At 38.9% G+C, this 27,242-nt stretch overlaps 1 protein-coding gene across 8 annotated transcripts in view; it reads left to right on the top strand.

Moving 5' to 3' along the window:
* The first annotated feature begins 6,311 nt into the window (after nt 1-6,311).
* LOC132396401 (potassium voltage-gated channel subfamily C member 1-like) overlaps nt 6,312-27,242 on the top strand; it is a 63,832-nt gene continuing 42,901 nt past the window's right edge. For all 8 annotated transcript variants that reach the window (XM_059973935.1, XM_059973937.1, XM_059973936.1 and 5 more), the window contains exon 1: nt 6,312-6,965. In XM_059973935.1, the coding sequence (XP_059829918.1) occupies nt 6,312-6,965 (654 nt within the window). The remainder of the gene's footprint in view (nt 6,966-27,242) is intronic.

Below are 27,242 nucleotides of genomic sequence, written 5' to 3'. Positions count from 1 at the left end.
TTTGCTCAAATCCTTTGAGGATATGGCAGGAGGAGGTAATAGATGTGGACTTGTAAATGTAGTATATTTAGATTTCCAAGAGGCATTTGACAAGGTGCCATATAGAGACTTGTATACAATGGTAGAGTTCTAGGTATTTAAGGCAGCGTGTTAGCATGGATTCAAAACTGGCTGTCACATTAAAGAAAAACAGGAAGGATAAATAAAAGCATCCTTTTCAGGATAGAATGATGTAACTAGGGGTGCTTCCCCTATCTGGCTCATGCCCTTCAATTATTTTTACTATCTACATTAATGATCTGAAAGATGGAAGAAAATATTTTCCAATTTGCTGATGAGTCAAAGTAGGTGGAAGGGAATGTTGTGATGATGACATTGTGTTTTGGTAATGGAATATAAATAAGTAGAGTGATTGGGTGAAAACCTAGTAAGTAGAATTTAATGTCAGGAAGTACGATGTCGTGCATTTGGTAAAAGGAATCAAAAAGAGAATTATTACCAAGAGGAGAGAGACACTGTAATGATCAACATTCATACAGTAATCACAATATTTAGCAACAAGTACAATAAGTAATTAAGAAGGCAAACAGGTTATTAGACTTAATTGTGGAGGGGCCGTATTTAAGAATAGGGAGGTTTTGTTACTTTTGTACAGAGTGTGGTGAGCTCTCACCAGAACTGGTGCACAGTTTCAATCCTCCTATCTAAGGTAGGACATAGTAGCATTGAAGGCAGAGATTCACTGGACTAATTTCTGGAAGAAGAGAATTGCATTCATTGGAATTTGATAAAATGACCTCATTCAAACATATGCATTCTTAAAGGGGCTTAGCAGAGTAGATGGTGAGATGTTTTCACCCACAATACAGCAATGAGCAAGTTAAAAGTTAACGGGTAGGTCGCTTAAAACTGAAATGTGTAGAAATTTCTGCTCTAAGAGGTTAGTGGACCTCTGGATAGGAATTCACCCCCGAGGGTAGTGGAAACCAGATCAAATGAAGTATTTCAGGCAGAGATAACTAAGGTTAAGGAACTAAGGGTTATGGGGAACTGGCACGTAACACAAATTTAGGTCAGCCATGATCATATTGAATAGCAGGGCAGGCCTACTCTTGTGTTCTAATGAATGCACATGATAGGGTTATAGAGAGAAGAATATGAAAAGAAAAGGTCAGGCTTACACAACTTACAGGTTGCAGGATCAAGGGTAACAGGGACAAGAGAAGGTGGTTTAAGTATGTGTAAAAATAATTTTAGCCTCATTGCAGGCCTTGGGCAGGAAAGTCCTTGAAATAATACTGAGGTTTCTATTTAGATTTATGTTCCAATATATGCATTAATTATTAGAAAACAGAATGGTCCATTACTTGGTATTAACATTGCTGAGGCCTGACCATCAGCTAACGCTGACCAGAAGTTCAGACGGGATTTGCCACTTAAATTAAATGTCTACAAAAGCGGGGCAGGCCTGAGTCTTCTGCATTGAGTGACTTGGCCCACTACTATACCAAACTCCATGTGACGATCTCCAAGACACTAATCAAAATATCTGACAGAATACTTTCAACTCCTAGGGATGAGTGCAAGTCCAATAACACTCCTGAAGCTTGACACAATCCATTTAAAGCTGCCAACATTCATTACTCCATGAGTTTATAAAGTGGCTGAAGTGTGAAGATTCTAGAAAATACACTTGCCTAAACTATTGCAATAGCATTTTTCTTACCTCATGAGATTGCTGCAGAAGATACCCGGGAACAATGCTTCCTGCAGGATCTTCCCCAAATCACTCATTCCCGACTTGAAAATCTATCACTGTTCCATCATTGCTGGAATGTCATCCTTGGAAATATTGATGGTAAAACTTCACCAGAGGACTGAAATGGCTCAAGAAAATGCTTCACTACCACCATCATTAGGACAGTTAGGGATGCACAATATATATTGACCTTTCCAATATAATCACATTGACCAATGAAGTTGAAAAAACAGATTTTACCTAATCTATTGATTGAATCAATACCATAAACATCAATACCATAATGATGATATCAATACCATAAATAATCTCACTCATGACTCTCTTGTACTACCACCAAAGTCACTCTTAGTATCTATGTCTTCTCACAAAAAAAACATTACTGGAAGTAGCAGAGCCTATCCTGTATTATTGCATGGGTGAAAATATTTACACAGCTGGCACATTTACAAAGACAGTGTGGTAGACTACAATGATCCATGCTTGGGCTTTGATTGTTTGAGACAATGTAGATGAAGGAACAAGATGCAATCTGCCTGAATCACAGCGCAAACTTAGATAGAATGGTAAGTAAACTATTCAGAGCAAAAACAGAATATTTATTAAAAAATGAGGTATTAGACAAATTAATATATCCAGAGGAGCTTGAGCATCCCTATGTACGAATCACAAAAAAGATAGGGCACATGTGTAGCAAGTCATCAGGAAAACAAAGCCTAAATTGCCTTTACTAAAAAGGTGCTAGAGCATGAGCAAAGGGAATAAATTTAATGATCTGTTATGTGCACTGATTGCATGATAAAGTAATGTATGTTCATTGTAGTCTGCTTTTGAAATTTAGTTCCAGTTCAATTGAAATTTTCAGGACACTCTACACAATATTCATTTTGTGTTTGAAGTCACAGACAGATTTCCAGTCTTTTTACAGGCCTTGGACTGTGCTAGGAGTAAAGTGGTGCAGTTCACATAAAGAAGGAATACTTGAGTAAAATGAAGTGGAATGGAAATTCACTACTTTTGAATGTAGAGGTTTTCATATGAGAAATTATTGAAATGACTATGCATGTAATCCCCTGAGTATTAAGTTGATCCTGAAATACAATATTAGCCTGGAAGACTGTAACCTGTCGAGGCAGAAAGGACAGGTTCTCATAGCAGTGCGAGAAACCACAGGTGGATAGATCAGAATAAGAATGGAATGGAGAATTAAAGTGGCAGGCAACTGAAAGCTCAAGGTCACACCTGTAGACTGAACAAGGATGCTTTGCAAAGGGACTATCTTAATATTGAATTAGCTAACTTCAGACAACTTGCTCTTTCTTTCTATCTGCATTCTGACTTTGGTTCTGCTTTACTCTCTCCATGAGAATAGCTTGGTCTACTGCCACATCCCATAGTGGTGTTATTAGCAACAAATGGCTTGGGCAATGAACCATGATTTGCTTCTAACAGTGTTATGAAGCCCCTTGGTTTTATCCTATCAGATATATTTCCTTTGTTCTACTCGTCCCTTCCACACCTGCTTCCCTACTGTAAGCAAACTTGTTTTCTCTCATCCCAACTTTGACAAAGAGTTTGAACCCGAAACATCAACTCTGATTCTCTCTCCACAGATGCTGTGTGACCAACTGTATTTCTAACCATTTCTGATCTACATAGTTTTCAAAGTCATGAGATACATTCACTTCCTGCTTTGAACAATGAGTTTGAAAAACAGATTTTACCCAATCCATTGATTGCAGAACATCAATACCATAAATCATCTCACTCGCGACTGTCTTTTACTACCACCATGTTTATTGGTCCTCCAGCCAGTTCTTTTCCCCCCACAAAAACTCAAAGCAGCTACATATAGGTCAAGTAAACAAAAACAAAAAGCAAAGAACATTGCCAGATCTGCCCCATAAAAAGTAGACAGAGCTCCAATAAACCATTAGAAAATAATCAATGATCATCCACGTAAATTACAGTATAATGAAAAGAAATCACAAAACAAAATTTAAAACTGAATGCAATCATTTACTCATGTACAGTAAAACTCCGTTACAATCTGCCACCGGGGCCAGGAATGAGGGTGGGTCTGCAGCCGGAGCCAGCATGCTGTGTGCTTGTGTATTTTCTACTCTGTTTAAACACACCAGCTTCACTGGAGAATGTTTTCTATGACTCTTACCCTAGCTTCACCATCTGTCAAACTCTGTCAGGAACATTCTGTGGGTTGGACTTTTGCCCCCCAAGACTTGTTTGCCCATTGGATCTGCTGCCCTTAATTCAGATCGTGAACTCCAGATGCTGATTAGGTCTTGGGTGGTGTCATGCAGATCAGAATCAGGGTTATTATCACTGATATATGTTGTGAAATTTATTGTATTGGACAGAGATATGCAAAATTTATGTATGTAAAAGAGTTTTGAGACCAGAGAGATGGATCCAAGTGGAGGGGCTGATTCCACAAGAGTTGACCCATTGTGTAATTTAGAAACAAGCCACTCCATAGAAAGCAAGAGTACATGCACGCATAACAGATAAACCACAGTGTACAACTGACAATAAATAATGAACAAAATTCACTTAGAAAAGGAACACCTGTGTCAATGTGGAATACACATGTGGCCCACAAAATATGTATATAAAATTCACCAGAGAGAATATTTCAATAGAATTACATGTTAGTTACCATAAAACAAATTTATTTCATTGAATGAAAGCATTGCTAAATGTCCTAAAGACTCAAACGTCTTTGAGATATTTTGTGTTTCAATATTTGATTCAGTGGAGAGGAGTGGGTTGCTGACAAAGGAACCATGGGAAATCGTTTAAGCTGTAGATAATGCAGCATAGATGATAGACAGTGGTAGAAATACTATTCAGCCAGGTTGATCTGACCTGGGCTGCACTCTATCCTGTGAGTGGTGGTCCATCTATGCTTCTTTGGTGATGATATTTCATCATATTCCTGCACTAACTCTTGTGGATACTGGTTGGCTATCAAGGGTCAGGAGTGTATGCTGTTCGGCAGTGATAATTCAACTAACTCCCTTTGAAGTAGAGCTCTATTACACCAGAACAGCAATTTTATTGCCTTTAGAACGGATTACACCGTTTGGGAAAGGTGAATGGTGCTACTTTCTGATCAATTACAGAATGGTGCAATACAATGAGCACAGCAAGTGATGCACTTACACATTCAGTTAGTATATAGGAAAAGATAAAAGTATAAAAGAAAAAAAGTTCTGATTCATTTCGCTAATGTAGAAGGATTCTACTCTACTGTACTATTTTAATATCCCAGATAAGTACAAAAAAGAACACTCTCACACCACAAAACACGTAAAAACAAAATGTTCATTTAACTTCTTAAGCATGACATAATTCAGTACACAAGGCACAAAACATGCAGCAACAGTTCCTCAAAGGAATTGAGACCTGCGCACTGTGTTTGATACAATCTCACACGTCCTTGCCAACTGTTAATGATAGTAAAATCTATCTTGTATTTCTGATGACATTCAGAAGCTAAAATGACTTTTCTTTTGGATAACATATCATCTAAATCCCTTGATACAACTCTGTAATCCATTCTCGGACAGTTATTAATAAGGTTTTGTGCGACTCTGAAATTGATATACCACAACAGTAACTGTAACGACCTTTGAAATATAGAGTCTGCGTGATTGACACTGAGGTCCGTACAGCAGAAATATCGGCGTGCTCTGGGAATCTAACCCTCAGCTCTACTGAGCAGTAAAATGTAATCACCTCTGTCCAAAGCGTAAAGGCCGTGTGTATGTGATGTGCGACCGTAGGCTTACACATGCGTTGGCATGGTGTGTGTGTGTGTGTGTGTGTGTGTGTGTGTGTGTGTGTGTGTGTGTGTTTTCATATTTTGTGCGAATCTGTGTATCTGCGGGCGTTAATGCGCTTGAGAGGACGAATTTATATATACAGTATACAAGTATATCCGTGCGCAATTGTGTTTTGCGCTAATCGTTGTGTTGTCAAACTATCATCCTAAAATCCGGTGCTTTTTTATAATTCTAAAAAAACTGAATTGGAACAGTGAAGTATCGCTATTTTTGAGCAGTATTGCGATTTTCTAGTTGGGAGCACCCCTCGATGTTAGTGCGGTTCATGAAGCAACCTTCTGACAGATGTCACGGTTTCTAGGACGGCGCACGGTGCATGAAGGAGGCGGTGATGGTGTTTGGGGTGCGGGGGGAGGGTGGTGATGGTGGCGTGGACCTTGAATTCACGGCTGCGCAGCGTTGCTGCCAGCGGAGAGCAGTGAGCTCCTCCTTCCAATGCGCTGTCTTTTCTTCCTCTCGCTCGCTTCCTTCCAGCAGAGCCGGCCTCCACCGAGCCGAACAATGTAAGTGCATCACCTGATCGATCAACATCGAAGCTGTGTGATCGGTTTGCGCTACAGAGGAGGTGGCTATACCTGAGCCTGGGTATAGCCAGAAGGAGAAAGGTCAGCGCTGGGGCGAGGAAAGAGGCGGGGAGAAGGCGGAGGGGCGGCGGACAGATGCCTGGCCGCTGGCCGCGGTGCTGAATGATCAGCTCAGTGCACGTCTCCACCTCCCGCGGCAGTACACCAGGAAAACGACCTCCCTCCGCGACATGTCTGGTCGAGGAGATGGGCATGGGCGACGACAACGATCGCATCGTGATAAACGTGGGAGGGACTAGGCACGAAACGTACCGGAGCACCCTGAAGACCCTGCCCGGCACTCGGCTGGCATGGCTCACCGAGCCCGGCGCCTTCGCCAATTTCGACTACGACCCCAAGGCGGGCGAGTTCTTCTTCGACCGCCACCCAGGGGTCTTCGCTCACATCCTCAACTACTACCGCACGGGGAAGCTGCACTGCCCGGCTGACGTGTGCGGACCCCTGTACGAGGAGGAGATCGCCTTCTGGGGCATCGACGAGACTGACGTTGAGCCTTGCTGCTGGATGACTTACCGGCAACACCGGGACGCCGAGGAGGCTCTGGACAGCTTCGAGTCTCCCGATCTCAACAGCGGCGATGGCGACGGCGGCGGTGGAGGAGACGGGGTGGGGGACTCGGAGGACGAGCTGGACACCAAGCGCCTCGCCCTCGGAGACTGCTCCCCTGAAGCGGGAGCGAAAGCCTGTTGGTGGAGGAAATGGCAACGCCGCATCTGGGCTCTCTTTGAAGACCCCTATTCATCTAAATATGCACGGGTAAGGGAAAATACTCTGCAAGGCTCTGCAACATTTAAATATGAACTACAGCTTAAGAACCTGTTGGTTAAATGAATAGGGGCAGGGGGAGTTCAATTTCTAGAAGCATCTTAAATGAAAGAATGTAAGTGGCAAGTTTCCATTGAATTAATATGGAAAGAAGGGATTCAAGGAGGCGCGGGTGGTGAAGCTAGGGTGGGAGTTAAGTGTAGAAGGGAAACCAATAGTCAAAACTACATGGAGTGCCTGGGAATGAGGAATCATTGCTTGAAGAATCCAAGAGGTCCAGACTGAGATCCTGTATCTCTCGTTTTGGTACAGCGAAGTGAGAAGATTGCAGCAGCTTTATGGAGCCAAGTCGTGGTTGTAGCAAAACTGCGCGGACTACCAATAAATGTAATCTCGCTCAGCGCATACAGTGGAAAGAGGTTTCAGATATATGGTTCACATGGGCACAGAAAGTCGATTTTTTTTCAGCACCCGGTAACGTTTGCTGAGGAACTGTCTTCCTGTGTGTATTTCGTTCTAAAGATACAAATATTGGAAATTGTTAATTAAATTGATATGTTTGTTGGACGGGGTTCAAGCATCTGCGTATATTGGAAAGCAGGGTTATTTTTAATTCGGAGAACTAGTCCTTCTTGTCGAAGAAACTGTGTTTATGCACAGCGGGAGTGCGTTTCAGATTGGGGCTCATTGATATTCCATAGGCGCACACTGTGGGTGCAGACTGCAGAGGAATCTGAGAGTCGCCACTTTAACCTCAAATCCTGGGTTTAAATACATTTGCAAAAAAAAAAAGAATTGTGGATCATCTTACTGAAATGAGATAATGAATCACGACACCGTGCTTCGATCTGTTTTCTCTTAAAGAAACTCCGGCTAGAAATAGCAAGAATAACGCAACAGTATTTACAGCAAAGAGCCAAGCACTATTACAAACAGAAGCATCCACAAGCGCCAGTGTGTATTTCAGCAGTTCTACAGTTTGTGAGATTTCCTGTTAAATTGCCGATAATTATTTATCTAATCTTAAAGCTCCTGAGAGCGACTGTCACGTGCCCCCTGTTTTAAAGCACATTTTTTGTTGTTATCGCTCTCTAAGATGTTGTGCTATCGCTGACCTCAGAAAATGAAGGTTATCGATTTGCAGATTATTTAGAGACTAATGACAGCGTGCAGGTGCCGGACAAGCACACAGACCACTCAAACACCTTAGCGCCCAAAGAACAAGACCACTTATTCAGAGATCCTAAGAATCCGCTTTCTGCTCGGGTGCAAAATCTTTCTCTGTATTAACTAATAACGCAACCGCGAGCACAGACTATGTTTATTGAGCTGGTTTCCGAACGAATATAGGTAACGATTACAGTACTGTACAGGGATATGGGCAGGAGAAAGCGGAAATACAAATCTGAAACCGACATCCCTATTTTATTGCAGTATTTTTACATGCTACTTGTTGATTGCAATGTAGCCCAGAGTCAATACTTCTTCCTCCCGTGTATAACGGTTCATCCTGAACAAAGCGCAGCAATCCGTGTTTGTGTTTGTAAGGAAGGATCACCAGCCCCTCAAGGATGCCTTTCCAAGATGTCTAATGTGATTCCTTCCGTTGTTATTTCCAGGAATAGTTCCTCTCATTTATCTCCCTCTGACTGCACTAGAAACATGTTTCTGCCTGTTGTTTTTACTGTACTACCTCACAGAAATCCTAGAGAAAGGCACCAAGGGGCAAGGTCGAGGCTTTCAGGAACCAGCGAGTGTTTCCTCGGTGTTCCAGCAGGTGGTACCTCGCACAACGTCCGATTTTCCTAAAATCTCTGCAGTAGGAAAGGGGAACAGCTGATTAAACCAGCCGCAGAATACAGCCAGACAGACAACGTCGTCGCCCAGCAGCGATTCTTTGAAGCTTGGCAATTAACCGTTTAGTTTGATGCAGTGCTCAGACAGAGCACTTGACCTTGAATCTGAAACAATGCGCCTTCCTGAACATTAAACAAGACTTGTCTTACAGGTTGTCCACAAATTGCTGCAGGAGCTGCTATGAAATCGTTATCTCAGGAAATTTAAAAAAAAACGAATAACGTTCATGGATAGAATGCTCCAGCCAATATCAACCAGTGAGGGTCATTTTTTTAAAGTAACCATATAAGTTACTTGGTTTAGTTAACGCAATGTTGTAAATAGCATACCTTGGAAAATGTCTTTTCAGCACAAGAAACAAAAAAGAGGGAATAATTTGATGACGAAGGCATAAACGATAATATGGAAGGACCTCTCCGTAATTAATGTTTATAATTAATTCCGCAGGATCGTTTACATTCAATTGTTTTGCTCTCTGTTGCGTTTTTATGGTTTTCTTATTCTTGAATGAATTCACAATTGTCAGGGGACCAATGTAGATAACTGCACATTAAAATCGGGACAATTCATGCTAAATGAAATTCTCAAGGGTTGGATTAAGCGTGGGGGGGCATGAGTAGGCGAGGGGGGAGTAGGAAATATGCATGGGCAGGTTTCTTTGGAAGATTAGTAAAATATGGAGGGCAGCGTTCAGAAAGAGCTTCTAGCAGGTTAGATGGTTTTTCATTTGACCTTCCTTAGTGTTGCTAAATTAATAATTTGACAGATTTTAGTCTCCTAATTCTTCTCTACGGTCTTGAAAAACAACATCTGAAGGAGAAAATATGTTAGACACAAACTTTGTTCTAGTTGACAGTGGATGTGATATGGGTGTTAAGAATGGGTTTGTTGGGGTAGAATACAGAATACAGAGCACATTATTTCTAATGTCATCTATGTGATCAGCCGCTCTTTGTGCTCATGCCACTTAACCAAACAACTTCTCACCAGTACTTCTTTAAAGGAGCTGTCATGTTGAAGTTAGATCACACAACAGGTCACCTGGTGCCCTTTCACCCCTGGAAACTTGGATCAAAACCAAGCAGAATTTTGAGATAAAAGTCAATTCTCATAGCTTTGACCCTGCATAGAATTGTCCAGATACTGGTGCTGGTCGTTCGCAATGCACATGGTTGATGGCAATTCTGTCCTAAAACAAAATTACAGATCATTATAGGGGAGAAAAACACCTTTATGCATTCATATGACTATCACCAGCAAGAACAACATTTCTCAGCATCCTTAATTTCTCTTGAGATATTGGAGATGAACCACTTCTTAAACCACTGTAAGAGAAACCAAAAGGTCCTCAAAATTTTGTGGGTAGCAACTTCAGACTCTGAAGCTATCATCCTTCATGACATTATTCCCTTGAGCACATATTGCTTACTTACACTGAGCTTCTATTCTCCATGCAATAAGCTGCCAAAAATGCACACAATATAAAAAAATACTTAAACTCTCTGCAAATTCAAATTGATGTCATTTAGTTGCACAGTCAATGTTCAGATTATCAAGTAACAATATCTGTTTTGATTTCTTATGGTGCTTTTTCTTTGCACCACCACAAAGCTATAGATTTAGCAAGGAATCTGGCTCTTCAACCCAGCAAAGTCTGCACTGACTAACAAGAACTAATTTTCACCAGCACTCCTCTAATTGAATTTTATTTTCCCCACGTTCCCATCAACGTTTCTACCACTCATCAACACACATCAGGTAATTCACAGTGGCCAGCTACCCTACCAACCCACCATGAATGTGGGAGGAAACCAGAACATCTAGAAAGCCTTTCTGTCACAGGCTGCACGTGAGATCAAACTGAACCCAAATTATGGGAGCTGTGACAGTCATGAGTCACATGAGTCATGTGACAATTATATAGTCATACTATATAATTTATAATGCCTGTATTTTGCTTCTAAAATAATTAAGCTCACATTTTATTTTCTCCATTGAACTGTATTTGTGGTGTAATTGCCATTCTTTAAGACAGTAATCCTTACTGCAGTCTGGGACTCCCTCAAATTTTGCTGCTTAAACCTCCCTCATCATTAGCCCCCAAATTAAAGAGGGAATGAATCAATTTTTCACTTTTTTTGCACCCAGGTAGTCAAGGTCATCTGTATTGTTGAGGTGACATGAGACATTAAGAAATTTCTGACCAAGACATGCAAGTGCAACTCAGACTCCATTTTAAAAGGATACATATTATTTTTATTGATATGTTCACACTCTGATTTCATTATGATTTATACGCTGTAGTGCCTCAGTTTTGCATTTCCCAATTCTATAGCTGCTACTGCAAAAAAAAAAAATCCCTTTTACTTCAACAAACTCAACAGAAATTATTTTGTGTTTTGTAGGTAAGTGAAGTAGTTTACACAGGCAGTTTCCATTGTAAATAGACATTAATAATGGGAAAATTGATAGAAAAATATAATGAAGCTGAAGGTATATTGACAATATCTTGACAAACCCAGTTTAAGCTCTTGTAAGGCACAACTCATCATTCACTAGACTAAGAAGTACCTCACTTCTTCATCTCTTTCTCTTTCTCATTCTAACTACCTATTTAGCAATATTCATCTTAATTTCACATGCACTTCTCTTTGCCATACACCTCCCATATGACTTAGAGCATCTCTACAAAATTACATTCTGTGAATTTTCTGTTTTTGTTTTCTTGGGTGATTTCAGCAGGTTTCAAATACATCAAGAATGACTTCCTTTTAGAAAAAATATAGGGACTAATCCCAGTCATCTTATTTTACCCACATTACAGACTGAAGCTTAATGCACCTGTAATTCCCTTGCTAATTTTTTGAACAAAATTGAAATTTTGCCACCTTTTGGTCTCCTACCAAAGTTATACTTCAGTAAATGTATTCGAATATTTGTTTATCCTGTTATTTGCTAGATCAAAATCTCAATAATGATAAATTATTATAACACTTTCTTCATGTTTTTTCTCTTTAGGTCTTTCAGTTTGATAATAGATTTATAACAAATTTTACAGATTTCCTCATGTCTTTCTGCACTGGTAATATTCTTCACCATATCAATCTGAATCCAGAATTATAACCACTTCATTTTAGTAGTTAAGTATAGATAGTTAATATATTGTTCCTCTATATCAAGGCCTATTGCTGCTCCCTCGTTTGCTTTCTCCATTCATTAACCCAACTCTCCACACCCCGCACCACCACTACTTTATCATTTCTACAGACACTCCAGGGCCTAGTGTCATTTTATGGGCATACAATCAATCTAAAGTATGTAATAAGTTATTTTATGTATTTATATTTATTATATTTTGTCTATTGTTGTGTTGTGTATCTTTATTTTTGTTGTTTTTTTGTTGCATTGGATCCAGAGTAACAAGAATTTCAATTTCCTTTACACTTGTGTACTGAAAATGACATTAAACAATCTTGAATCTTGGATCTTAAGTCCCTGGATTCAGATTAAACTAAATCACTTTCCATTTTGACATAAAATTCCATCATGTTACGATTAGTGTTCTCTAAAGGCTTCTCTTATAATTAATAACCCTTTCCAATCTGAATCTAGAATTTTAACCATTTCATTCTAGTGGTTTGTCAACCATAAATTTGAATAATTTATTAATTCTCATCTCTTGAATTAAAATGAATGGATATAAACACCTTCTACTGATTTTATAATCCTAATATACACTTCCTTTCTTGAAACCAAGGTGAAGTATTTCCAGAACACAAAAACTGAAACAATTAGAAGCAGTATTAGACCCCTCACCCTTTGAACTTGCCCCATCATTTGATGTTCTTATGGCTTCAACTTCTCCTTCATGCCAGTTCCCCAAAACACCAATTCACTTAATCTTTCATAAAACCATCTACCTCCATCTTAAATACTTCTAATGACCGAGACTCCCCATCCTACTGGAGCGGGAAATTCCAGAGATTTGTTATCCTTAATGAAAAGAAATTTCTGCACCTCCACTTTAGATAGCTGTCCTCTTATCTTCAAACTATTTTCCTTTGTCTCTCACACACCATTGCCAACTTGTCTCCATTTTTCAAATGATTATTAATTTTACATTGAATATCTTAATATTATGATGGTGATGTTAAATATCACATTTTAGCTCACTTTTAGATTGTGTAATGGGTATATCAGTAGATTTCTTTCTAATTGTCATTTTAAACAACCTTCTTTCTATGTCTACATATCTAGGTCAATTGAACCTCTCATGCTCATTCATTATTCAGTAAAATCATGCCTTATATTTTACTACAGTGCTACATTCCTACACTAACCCTATTTCCTTTAATATCCACTAATTCAATCAATCCATCTATGTGTTGAACAATCTATGTGACTGACAATAGCACTCTAGTGTAGAGAGTCCACACTGAAGAATTTTCTTTTCACCTCAGTCCTAAATAGCCAATATCTTATTTTGAGACTATAATCTCTGGTCCTAGACATTGCAGTCATTGGAAAAAGTCATACCCAAATCTACTCCATCAAGCTTCATAAAAACAGCAAATTATAAAGAAAATATGGTATTAATCTGATTAATTTCCTTGTTGTCAGGTTTACTGCACTTTTTGACAATGATTTTCTCTTGCTCTAGCACTACCCCATTGGATGTGATCACCTTCCTTACTGAGTTTTTATGTCTTGAAGGGATATAAATCTTGCTTGAAAGCTATATATTAATTTAATAATAGTTATCTATTACTTGTATACCTTTTAATACATTGCTCCTATATACCATGACCTATTACTGCTTTTTCTATCCATCAACCCTATCCTTGACACACCCCACTAGCACTACTTTATTATTTCCTGTCAGTCACCTTATGTACAGACACTCCTACACCTAGCGTCACCTTATGGATGTACAATCAATCTATTGTATGTATAGTGCCTATAAAAAGTACTCACTCCCATTGGAAGTTTTCATGTTTTATTGTTTTACACCATTGAATCAAAGTGGATTTAATTTGGCTTTTTTTGACATTGATCAACAGAAAAAAGACTTTTTCATGTCAAAGTGTAAACAAATCTCTACAAAGTGATCTAAATTAATTACAAATATAAAATGCAAAGTGATTGATTGCATAAGTGTTCACCCTCTTTAATTTGACACACCAAATCATCACTGTTCAACCAATTGGTTTCAGAAGCCACATAATTAGTTAAATGGAGATCTGTTTTTGGAGACCTGAGTGCAGTCAAGGTGCTTCAATTGATTGTAGTAAAAATACACAGGTACCTGGAAGGTCTACTGCTGGTGAGTCAGTATTCTGGCAAAAACTACACCATGAAGATAAAGGAACACTCCAAGCAACTCTGCCAAAAGGTTATTGAAACGCACAGATCAGGAGATGGATACAAGAACATTTCCCAGCCATTGAATATCCCTTGGAGTACAGTTAAGTCAATCACGGCACTGCCATGAAAGAATATGGCACAGCTAAAAATCAGACTTGAGTGGGCCATCCTCAAAAACTGAATGACCTTGCAAGAATAAGACTAGTGAGGGAGGCCATCAAGACACCTATGACAACTCTGGAGGAGTTACAAGCTTCAGTGGCTGAGATGGAAGAGTTTGTGCATACAACAACTGTTGCCCAGGTGATTCGCCAGTCACAGCTTCATGGGAGAGTGGCATAGAGAAAGCCACTACTGAAAAAAACTCAACATGAAATATCAACATCATTAAAAACAAACAAACCCTACCCTGAAGCATGGTGGTGGCTGCATCATGCTGTGCAACAGGCATTGCAACAGGCTTGTAAAATGAATGCAGAAAAATACAGAGAAATTCTGGAGGAAAACCTGATGCAGTCTGCAAGAGAACTGTGACTTCAGAGAAGATTTGATTTCCAGCAAGACAATGACCCCAAGTATAAAGCCAAAGCTATACAGGAGTGGCTTAAAAATAACAAAGTTAATGTCTTGGAGTCCGAGTCCAGACCTCAATCCAGTTGAGAATTTGTGGCTGGACTTGAAAAGGGCTGTTCATTCATGATCCCCTTGCAATCTGACAGAATTTGAGCAGTTTTGTAAGGAAGGATGGGGAAATCCTGCAGTGTCCAGATATGCAAAGCAGACTGAGACCTATTCCTATTGACTCAAGGCTGTAATTGCTGCCAAAGTTGCATCTATTAAATACTGATTTGAAGGAGGAGAATACTTATACAATCAATTATTTTGTATTTTATATTTGTAATTAATTTAGACCACTTTGTAGAGATCTGTTTTCACTTTGTCAAGAAAGAGTCTTTTTCTGTTGATCAGTGACAAAAAAGCCAAATTAAATCCAATGTGATTCAATATTGTAAAACAATTAAACTTGAAAACTTACAAGGGGGGTGAATACTTTTTATAGACACTGTATATAAGCTATTTTATGTATTTATATTTATTATGGTTTGTTTATTATTGTGTTCTTTATCTTATTTTTGTTGTTTATTTTTGGCTGCATCGATCCAGAGTAACAAGTATTTCAATTTCCTTTACACTTGTATATTGGACATGACATTAAAGAATCTTGAATCTTGAATCTCAAGTCCCTGTATTCAGATTAAATTAAATTATTTTCCATTTTGACATAAAATTCCATCATGTTACGATCAGTATTCTCTAAAGACCTCTTATAATTAATAACTCTCCTATTGTGCAGATTTATATCTGGAATAGTCTAGTCATTCATTGAGTCAATAATGAATTGAGATAATGTATATAAAAATATATGTTGCTAATATATTCTAATATTTTCCATACCTTAAGGATCTTACTATTCACGACTTCACAGTGATTCTGAACTAGAGAATTCACAATTAAGGAAGTGAGAATTGTCACTTAATTGTTCTCTAACGCTTTCTTAGATTTTGGGGTATTTTGTACTATCAGTGTCAAGGAAAGTAGTCTTCATCTGATTATTCTATATCTGAACTGGAGATGTTTGACAGTGATTCCATTCCAAAGAAAGTTCCACTTTTCTTCCTTTGCCTTAATTAAATAAAAATACGACACAAAATTTCATAATGTAAAATATAAAGGCACTGAATTTTGTGTCCAAAGTGGACTCAAAATTTATATTGTTGTATTTTTAGTGCTTTTAATTAAAATTCTTTAACTTTGAAACACAACCAATTTTTATGCATCATTTTTTTTCTCTGAATTTAACCCCATCATTAGTTGTAGGATACATGCATTTACCTGCGGGGTCAGGAGCTGGTACAATGAATGGGGCTGTCAGCTTGTAGCTTGCCAGCTCATGATTTTTCATTCACACATTTAAACACGCATAAGAAACATGTTCTGGTGATTACAGAAGCATAAATCCTGGGATGGTATCATAGAATCATAGCAAAACAGTGTCATGGAACAAGTGGAGGATATTTGGCCCATCAGATTGATTACCTTCTGTAATTTAGTCAGTAGAATTTTTCTGCTCTTTTCAGTGCTGTTATGAATTATTTTCCCTCGTGGCAATTTAGTTTTTTACTAATTGATTATTCCCATACTCTAGCAAGAGACAAGTTTCAGATTATACTCGTTTTCTGAAAGCTTTCTTCACAACCCCACACATAATTTTTTTTTTGCCATTACTAAAATTTGTATCACTTGACTCATCTGTTCATGGGGATAATTTCTCTCCATTTATCCCACATAAATTTGTCATTGACTTCTTTCTTAAAGAGAGAAAAGAGCCCAAGGAAAAACATGGAATGACATAAAATGAACATTATGTCAAACATATATTTTTCAGCAAAATCCAGCCTATGAATTATCTTAGGGCATTGTCTATCAGCCATCTGATTTCATGCTGTTGCTGCAGCATTTTAAAACCAAATCTATTGCTTGCTAATGTGATTGTACAGTAGTTAGGTGCTGTTTTAAGTATTTGCAGAGACCTGTATTAGTTCTGGGATATAAGTAACGTCCAATTACTTACGTAATAATAATTGCCTGCTTCACAGAATTTGCCCCCCTCCTCTCCATTTCAAGATTGCCATGTGGGGGAGTTTGTGTGTGAACCAAGCATGTGTGTAGAGGGATTATGCCAAGCTCTTCAGGGTGTATTCAGCATTCAATTAATTTTCTTTCATGAATTTTCAGTTTCTAATTCAAAATGGTACTTCATAAAATAAGTCACCTAGAGTCAGTGTCAAGTGCTCTGTTTCAGGTGGATAGGATAGATTTTCATCTTCTTCAGCACAGGTGCCCCCCCAGTGCTGTGTGCTGAGCCCACAGCTGTTCACTCTGCTCACACATGACTGCTCGGCCTGGAAAACCACACCGTCAAGTTTGCCAATGACACAGCAGTGGTGGGGCTCATCACCAACTACGAGAAGCCCTACAGAAAGAAATTGGAAGAGCTGAGGTGCCAGGCAAATAACCTTAATGTCAACAAGGCAAAAGGGATGGTTATCGATTTCAGGAGAACTCGCACCACTCACACCCTTCTTAACATTGGCACCATAGCCATGGGAACTATGAGCAATTTCAAACTCCTGGGACTACTCATCACATACAACCTCTCATGGTCCAAGAACAGATCCTACACAGTCAAGAAAGCTCACCAACACCTCTGCTTTCTGAGGGGTCTGAAGCGAGCTGGACCTTACACATCCATACTCATGTCATTCAACAGATATGCAGTAGAGAGCATCCTAACAAGCTACATCACTGCTTGTATGGAAACTCTCCTGTGGCAGATAGGAAGGCTCTGCCAAAGGTGGTCAAAACTGCCCAATGCATTATTGGCACCAGCCTACCCACCATCGAGGACATATATACAGAAAGGTGCTAGCAAAAGGCCAGTAACATCATGAAGGATCCCACCCATGCTGTTCATGGACTGTTGGTCCCACTCCCATCAAGGAGAAGGCTAGGTAGCATCCATGCCAAGACCACCAGACTCAAAAACCATACTTACCCCAGGCAGTATGGTTGATCAACACCTGCACCCACTAACCCACCACTACTTTACCATTTCCTTATGTACAGCCTAGAATCACTTTATGGGCATGCAGTCAATCTATGTATATAAGCTATCATGTGTATTTATAATTACTGTGTTTTAAAAAAAATATATTATTGTGTCCTTTGCCTTTTGTGTTTTTTGGTGCTGCATCAAATCAGGAGTAACAATGATGTTGTTCTACTTTATACTTGTGTACAGGAAATGGCATTAAGTATTCTTGAATCTTCAGCTTCTTTCCCTTGGAATTTTTGATCTATGTTTGGAGCAATCCAGCCCCTCCTCAATGTGAGGGGTGGAACAGTTATCACAGATAAAGTGAAGTACTCTTTAGGTGACTGGAAAAGACAAAGTAGAGAAGTATTAAACATAATTCATCCTGTCTACCCACTGCATGCAGTTCCATGTGTATTTAAGACTTCCTCTAAACCTTGCCATCAAACACGCCCAAGTAAGGAACAAAAGGAAGTACAGGAACAGTAAGATTCCACCACATGATACATCAAACTGAGTTCCAAAATTTAGAAAAATAATTCCTTCTTGAAATCCCCTATTCCTGTCATCATTGGACATCCACTCTGAGCTGGTTATGAAAACCTTATCCAGTCACACAACAGTGTGGGTGACTCCTGCCTGCCCTCTGAAAAAGCCCAGCAAGCCAGTTGGGTATATCAAGCTGCTCCAATACTGTTAAGAATTTAATTGCATAGAGAATTCAGTGTTAATGGTGCCTCTGGAATCAGGCACCTAACCTAGAATCCCAACCTAACTTAATTTTCACTGGTCTCTCCATGAATGGAGGGATATGGGTTGATATCTAAATTTGGTGAGATGACCACCAGACTAGCTAACCAATAGCTTGACATAGTTGTGCTCACCAAACCAAACCTTTCCTCCTATCTTCTAAACTTCTCCACCACAATCCCAATTCAACACAATTGGTAACTTATGGTGTGGCATATCATTCACTCTTCCACTATGATTAAGTTGGAGGCATGAACACTGGTTCAACATGTGCAGAAAGACTTGCCAGAATTGACATCAGACATATTGAAAGATGAGGTATGGCGCAGAACTATACTGTTTATACAATACGCAGAAGAATGGAGATACAACATATGTAGCTATGCAACCACATAGTCAAAAAGGTCAGATCCAGTCATGTGGATGATTAAATAGTTAACAAAGGCCTCTTCTTCATACATGGTAGAGATCTGTATTTGCTGTATGTGGCTGAAGTATCTGTAATCACTTTCAGGAAGATCTGTCAAGGACAAGGGTCCATCTGAGATATCCATCACAAAAACGAATTTTAAGCCAACTGCTTCTCTGCCTATGATACCTATAAGTGGTTAATTTGACTGGATACAGCAATAACTACCTACATCTCCAGCTAGATTGTTCCAATACATTTACAATACTGACATCCACCTGATAATGTGGAAACTTGCCAAGTCATGGTCTGCCTATAAAAATATAACAAATGCAGATAGCCCCATAAGTAAACTAATCAGAAACATGGAGAAAATAAATGCCTTGCAGAGGCAAGATGAGAGATACTGCCTTTGATATTTTTAATGAATGTGACATCAAGGATCCTTGATAAAACTGAAATTATTAGGGAAAAACATGTGTTGTCTAGAGACATACCTATAACAAGATGTTGTTGAAGGTTAATCTTTGTCCAGGAAATTGTTGTAAGGATTCCTCAGGACATTGTATTATGTCCATTCATTCGTAAGTCCTTCATCATAGACCTTCCCTCTATGGTAGAAGTGACAATGCTTGCTGATACTTGTCCATTTATATTCACAATACTTAAGGTATTAAGGCAGCTCATGAATACAAGCAGCAAGTATCCAAACAAACACAGGCTGGTAAATGCAGACAATGACCATCTCCAACAAGAGAGAGTGATACGGTGTATTATTATCGCCAAGCTCCCTGCAATCAATATCCTGGGAGCCGCTATTGATCAGAAATTAAAAAAGACTAGCCACATAGATACTATGGTTGCAAGAGCAGTTAAAAAGCTTAGCATTTCACCTAGCTCCAGACTTCTAATTGCCTGTCAATCAACAGCAAGGCACAAGAGAGATGTGTGATGTAATACTCTCTTCATCGGTTTAGTGGAGTGCAGCTCCAACAAGATGCAAGAAGAGTGATGTCATCAAGAATAAAGCAACCTGCATGCCTGACATTCAATCCATCAGTTAATCACTCCATTTACTATTGGCCACATCCACTGTGGTTGCAGAACTGTCCCAAAACTGCAAAATTCACCATGGCAACTATGAAAATCTTATTTGACAACTCCCACCAAAATGATGACCTCTACTACCTAGCTGGCACTTGAGGATGCAACTTGCTAGCAATTTCCCTCTAAATTTCACACTAGCCCGACTTGGACACATACCACCAATTTCTTCTTGAGCTGAAGATTGTGAATTAATCGTCAAATAACACCATGGGAGGAACTCCACCAACTAGTCATCACAGGTTGAAGGTCATGTCATCTCTTTGGGGATAAGGCAGACTGGCAATAATTGTTGGCCTTGCATTTACTGATAGATAAGACAGTCTCAGTTAAGATAGTGGCTCAGATTCAGTGAGGAATGACAATAGCTCCCTGTATTTCTGCCCAAATTTCCTAAATCAGCTTTGGTATTTGTTTGAAAGGCCTGACGTTGACACCAGCTCTTCAAGACTTTTTCCCACATTTGTGCTTCGACACTTGATTCCTGGTTTAGCTAGCAGTCAATGCTTCAATCACTTCTTTTGTTTATTCTGAGAGCATCCAACCGGGATCTCTTCGCAAAAGATGGGGTATCTCCCCTTAAACTCCCACTGAGCATGGGTTAGCAGTTCTTGTGGTCTAATCATTGTTTACTGCAAATTCCAGGATTCTGTGTGAAGGTTTTCTCCCTTTATATGGAAAATACTGATACTTAGAAACACAACCCATCTATCCATTTTAGCTTGTGCAAGTAACCATTTCTAGCTTGATAATGATGGAAAGAAAACCAGAATGGACAATTGTTGGTGTAATTCAGCTTTGTAAGGATGATGTTTGCCTGATGTGAGTTTCACAGCTAATAATGTCAAAGCCTGCTCAGCATATCTTTTGGGGGAAACCTATGACCTTCTTTGTTACCTCACAAAGAAGGTATAAGCACATCACCGAGGGTTTCAAAACAAGATGATAATTATTGACGCAAACATCAGGAAATCTGCAGATGCTGGAAATTCAAGCAACACACACAAAATGTTGGTGGAACGCAGCAGGCCAGGCAGCATTTATAGGAAGAAGTACAGTCGTTGTTTCAGGCTGAGACCCTTGACCCGGCCCGAAATGTCGACTGTACTTCTTCCTATAGATGCTGCCTGGCCTGCTGTGTTCCATCAGCATTTTATGTGTGTTGCCTGATAATTATTGAATTGAATTGACTTTATTTCTCACATCCTTCACTTACATGAGGGGTAAAAATCTTTACGTTACGTCCCCATCTAAATGTTCAATGTGCAGATTAGTAATTTGTAATAAATACTACAGCAAATAGAATAGTATTTGTAATAATACAGTAAGATATGTAACAGAACAGTCAATATAACATAGATATACAATTGTGTCATTGTGAATTAATCAGTCTGATGGTCTGGTGGAAGAAGCTGTCCCGGAGCCTGTTAAAGGGTCCTGCTAAATTTTGGAATTAAAGGGTCCCTTTGAAATGACATAGCATTCTCAAGCCTCACTGTTCAAAGGCTGGTTTATGTAGATAATTCATTGGAGCTCCCTTCTCTAACTGTAAGCTTTACTGTAAGTTTCAGGCAGCAACTGGCATGGTGGCAAGCCTACACTTCACAAAGGCATGGAGCAATTCATAACATGTAACTCAATCCCAGGCCAACTGGGAATCACAATATCATCTCCTCCCATAGTTGTCTCCCCATCGCCAGGGCAATATTTTCTACTACTGTTTTGTGGATGCCATGAGAAAAGTCCTTTAAGTGTTGACTCACTTCCTAATGAGGCTGAAACTGTGAACTCTACATGGAGATTATGACAGGATGCTCATGAATCTGTGTGGCTAAATGACTCATCTGTGCTTGATCTTTTTCTTTGGTTTGCAATTTTTACTGAGAACAATTTTGTTTTTTCCATTTATAATACATATTAACAGAAATAAAAGGAAAGGTTATCTATATTTGATGCTTTGGAAGGGGGAAAGATATGGGCCTCAACAGAGTTTTCAACACCTCAACTACCTGTATAGGCTTAAAGAGCTTCTAGGAGAGTGAAATCAAAGATAATTTGATCAAGGTTCATTAAATAATGTGGGCACTACAGTCTGTCATGTGGAATTAATATTTCAATTAAATACTATAAACGGAACCAGAAAAGTGTGCAACAACTGTGTTAAGTAAGATAGTAATTGATTCTTTCACAGGAAATCATAAACTAATGAATCAGATTGTTGGTTTGGGCAGTGATGACTGATTTCCCTGTATTCTTTTGAGTGTCACAAAACTCTACTCTCCTTTGGGGCATGGCTACCACATACAGATGATTGAAGTGTTATTGTGCCTTCAGAATTAGGATTAGCTTGGATTGGTTATAAAATGGTTAGGAAATTTCCTCTCTGAGTTAGCTTGTTGTTACTAATCCAGGATATTATATGGCTCCAGGTGAGTATGGTTTGTGTGTACTCTGTTTTATGAGATCGACTAAAATGATTGGTTGGTCATTTTTTTGTCCACTTTGGTTATATATTCATGGACATGATAATAGTGAAGGAGGAAAGTGAGAATTTGTTGTTTGACAATGCAGTGAAGAATTCCTCTGTATCTATGCATTGTATCCCTTTCCTGAGAGAATTGATAAGTACTAGATATTTTGGAGTAATTCCAATCAAAAATAGTGACAAGCCTTTGTCTGATTTCTCAAATCCACACAAAGTCATAAGGAAAGTGAATATTATCTTTTTCCAGTGCATTCTTCACTCAGTTCCGATTGACTCAACTGTCCACAGTCCAGACTGTAGCAAGAATTGGCTGTTCATCAGGAGCATATTGTGCATTAATGCAGCTGAGGAATCATACATCTACTCACGTTAGTTTCCACTTTAAGAATTGCCTATGCTAAATCTGATTCAACTATTTTAGAGGCTTCTACGATGACAACACCTAATTACAGCACAGTAGTAAATCTTTTTGAAAATCACTGAGATTTCAAACAAAACCCAACACATTTGACTTCTGTTGAACAAGAAATCATAGAATCTTTATAATTTTGCAAGAGTATTTCTGTTCCATTGACACATACAGGTAACACATTAAAATTAATGGAGCTACAGTTTGGGTACCTACTTTAACTAAGTATTATTACCATTCTTACAAAGTAGCTCTGTGATCCAATTGGGGCAGAGTATTAGGTCAAATTACCTAAGTTATTCTTATATGCCCTTGAGTATAGTAGATAAGGTACAACGTAACTGAAGTAATTCTTATGATTTGATTACTGGATAAGAAGTAAAAACAAACAATACTCCTTCGTGGAGTATCAATAGGCCATTCAGAATGATGAATGAATGCATCTCTTAACAGTGCAAATTTCACCCCTAAAAGCTATTGTTAATTGAGCTGGGGTTAATTAAACAGCAGTGCGGTGTTCTGTTCTTCCAATGAGGTTATAAAATGGGTACTGACCCAGCCAAGACTGAGTCATTCTGCACAAATCCATTCATGAATACTTAACACCCATCAATGGCAATAAATTGGCTCCCTACACTGTCAGTAATAACTTAGTACTTCACACAATGACAAAAAATCACATGTCCCTCAAAAAATGACAATATATTTACACCAAATACATTTAGAGCAATCCGTTTACTGACTAATGCACCAACACCACTAACAGTACGAAGTTGATACTGATTGTAATACTCTGCTATTTTATTTTATGGTAATAGGCTGTCAATTTGTACCCTTAACAATAATGGACAGATCATGCTAATCAAAAACATTTTAAAGAACTGAAATAGATTTAAATAATTTATGGAATAGATTAAGAAAGTAAAATCTAATATAATTCTGTGAAAACACATGTAATTGAAAAATTAATTTACAGGATTTGTCATAATTAAAATAAAAATCACCTTTCCATCTCAATCAGTCATTCAATTCAAACAAATGGGATCGCGTTACACATACTGGTGTAAAACTATGGGGTGTAACTGACCTGTCGACTCAGTATTACTGAACAGATTCAATTCTGAGTCCAGAGATCAGTTGACCTCTGTACGTGCAACTGATTGCTGCATAGTGGAGATACAGGGGTCACGACTGGATTGACCCATGCAGTGCTGTCAGCCGGCCGTTCTCCCTAGAATATTTGGCTAAAGAGTGTCCTGATCTGGACTGTCATATTGATATTAAAACAGTGGCAGTAGCAAAATGACACAAACTAGTATCAATAGCACAATGACATCTTGTATGCTGCAATAATTTTATTTATTTAGTTGTTAAGATATGGCGTGGCTATTTGAGACACGCAACCCAGCAACCCTAGCCTAATCACCGGACAGTTGTTACAATGACCAATTAACCTACCAGCCGGTACGTCTTTGGACTGTGGGAGGAAACCAGAGCACCTGAAGGAAACCTACGTGGTCACGGGGAGGACGTACAAACTGTTTACGGACAACAGTGGGAATAGATTGACAGTCCACAGGTTGCAATGATATATTGATACCGCTCAAACTGCTAGTAATAAATAACTCTTCAGGTTATGAGACCTCAAATGCAGACAGGTATTGACATTAAATGCTTTCACTGACCTGTAATAACAGCTCATTTGCTGACATAATAAATCAACAGTAATGGTGATATATTTGACCTTATTTACTGAATTTAATATATCATTTAATATATTATTTAACATATTTATTGTGATACAGTGAAACTTGTCTCAAATAGGCAGTTTTAGTACTAGACTTTACACATTAGACTGTATACTTAAAGCTTGTACACCAAGAGCAATATATTGATTCCCCTCTGACTTATGATAATTTATTGTAATCTCATGTACTGACAAAGTCAGATATGTTACGCAGTAGTACTAATAAATTAATATCTCAAACACTGGTAGTAGTATTGTGACAGGATATAATCGGACAGCTTACAGAATGTAAAAATATGGATAGCTTACAGAATGTAAATAATATGTTGACATCTTACAAAGTTACAGCAAGAAACCAGAAATACTGGTGGTAATATGTTTCCTCAAATGCACATCACCATTATTATACACAATCAAAACAGGCTAAACCGAATGCAGTGTGTAAGCTGACATACTGTGATTGTGATATATTGTGATATGCTGATATCACAAATGCAAACAATGATGTATTCATATAACATACATATCAGCAGTATGTACTGTATCCTGATATACTAATATAATATATTGATACCCCCAATACTGATGGTAATGTTGGATAAGTTTATCATCTGGCCCACTGATGGCAAAATAATGACATGTCAAGTCATGCAGTAAGATACTGAAAGCTCAGACAATGATGGTTACACGCTCATCAGTCACATATTAATTGCAATAAATTAACTGCCTACAATAGGAGAGCAACATGCACCTCTTACAATTAAAGAATGCACACTGACACAACCGAACCGCCGAATCCTCAAACACCGAAAGACATTAATACAGTGGTATCTAAAATATATGGCATCAAATACACTTTGTGCAGGAATGCATATATATCATTAAGAATGGATACATACAATATTCTCTCAGCTTTATTTTAATATTACTTAGTAATATATTGTAAATGGACATAACATTATTTATATAATCTGACCTATCCATTTAATGCACAGAGAGTAATGCGGATATCATTAGCTGTAAGATATTTACTAATTAATGATTTGATGCCTCACTGACTGACTGTGGTATACTAAAACCTCACACAATGGCAGAACTGTACTCACAGATAAGGCTATTGCACTGAAATTTCACTCTTAGACTAGTGTACATTGACACCTCTTAGAATGGTGCAATCTGCCATATAATGCAACTCATATATTCATTGTCCACTCTTCCACCCTTGCAATGTGGAAGAATTCATGGCAAGTTATTTCTGCATATCTTGTGAGACAATGCAGCGACAGTGAGCTGTGAGTGGAGGCTTATCGGAGAGAGTAGTTCTATTCAAGTGCGTTGCTTTGTCCTGAATTGTACTGCATGTTATTCTAGCTGCAATCATCTATGCAAATGCAGAGTATTCCATCACTCTTCTGACTTGGGCCTTGTAGCTGATGGAAATGCTTTGAACATAGTACATTGAACAGAATGTTACAGTACAGGCCCTTCAGCCCATGATGTTGTGCTGACCCTTTAAGCTACTCTAAGATCCGTGTTGGCACCGAAGTGGTTAAGGTGCTGGTCTAGTGAGCTGAAGGTTGCTAGTTCGAGCCTCAGCTAAGGCAGCGTGTTGTGTCCTTGAGCAAGGCATTTAACTGCACATTGCTCTGTAACGACACTGTGCCAAACTGTATTGGCCCTTGCCCTTCCCTTGGACAACGTCGGTGGCATGGAGAGGGGACACTTGCAGCATGGACAACTGCTGGTTGCCATGGACAACTGCCATACAACCCTGCCCAGGCCTGCACCCTGGAAGCTTTCCAAGGCGCAAATCCGTGGTCTCTTGAGACTAACAGATGCCTATTATTATTATTATTACTATAAGATCAATCTAACTTTTTCCTCCCACATGGCCTTCCATTCATCTTTTATCCATGTGCCTATCTAAGAGTCCCTTTAATGTAATTATATTTCTGCTTCTACTACTACACCTGGCAGTACTTTACAACCTTTGTGTCATCTGCAAACTTACTAAACCGCCCTTCCAATTCCTGATCCAAGCCATTTATAAAAACCGCAACAAGCAGGTTCCCCAGAATAGATTCCTGTTGAATAACACTGGGCACTGACCTCCAGGGAGAATAAACTCCATCTGCTACCACTCTCTGCTTCTGTGGGCAGGCCAGCTCAGAATATGCACAGCCAAGTTTCTCTGGATCCCTTGCCTCCTGACTTTCTGAATGGGATAATCATGGGACTTTCTCAGAGAATTTGGTCAGGGTCATAAAGCACAACCTGCCCCTCACAAAGCTATGGTGACTATTCCTAATCAGACTATACATCGCCAAATGCTTATAAATCCTGTCTCTAAGAATACTCTCCAATAGTTTGTGCACCACTGATGTAAGAGTCTCTAGTCTATAATTCCCAGGGTTATCCCTATTTCCTTTATAGAACAAAGGAATAACATTTTCCACCCTCCAATCAGCTGGCACTACTCATGCGATCA

This window comes from Hypanus sabinus, chromosome 7 (assembly GCF_030144855.1).
Source record: "Hypanus sabinus isolate sHypSab1 chromosome 7, sHypSab1.hap1, whole genome shotgun sequence".
NCBI classification, from domain to species: Eukaryota; Metazoa; Chordata; class Chondrichthyes; order Myliobatiformes; family Dasyatidae; genus Hypanus; species Hypanus sabinus.
This window is presented reverse-complemented; position numbering and strand designations above follow the sequence as displayed.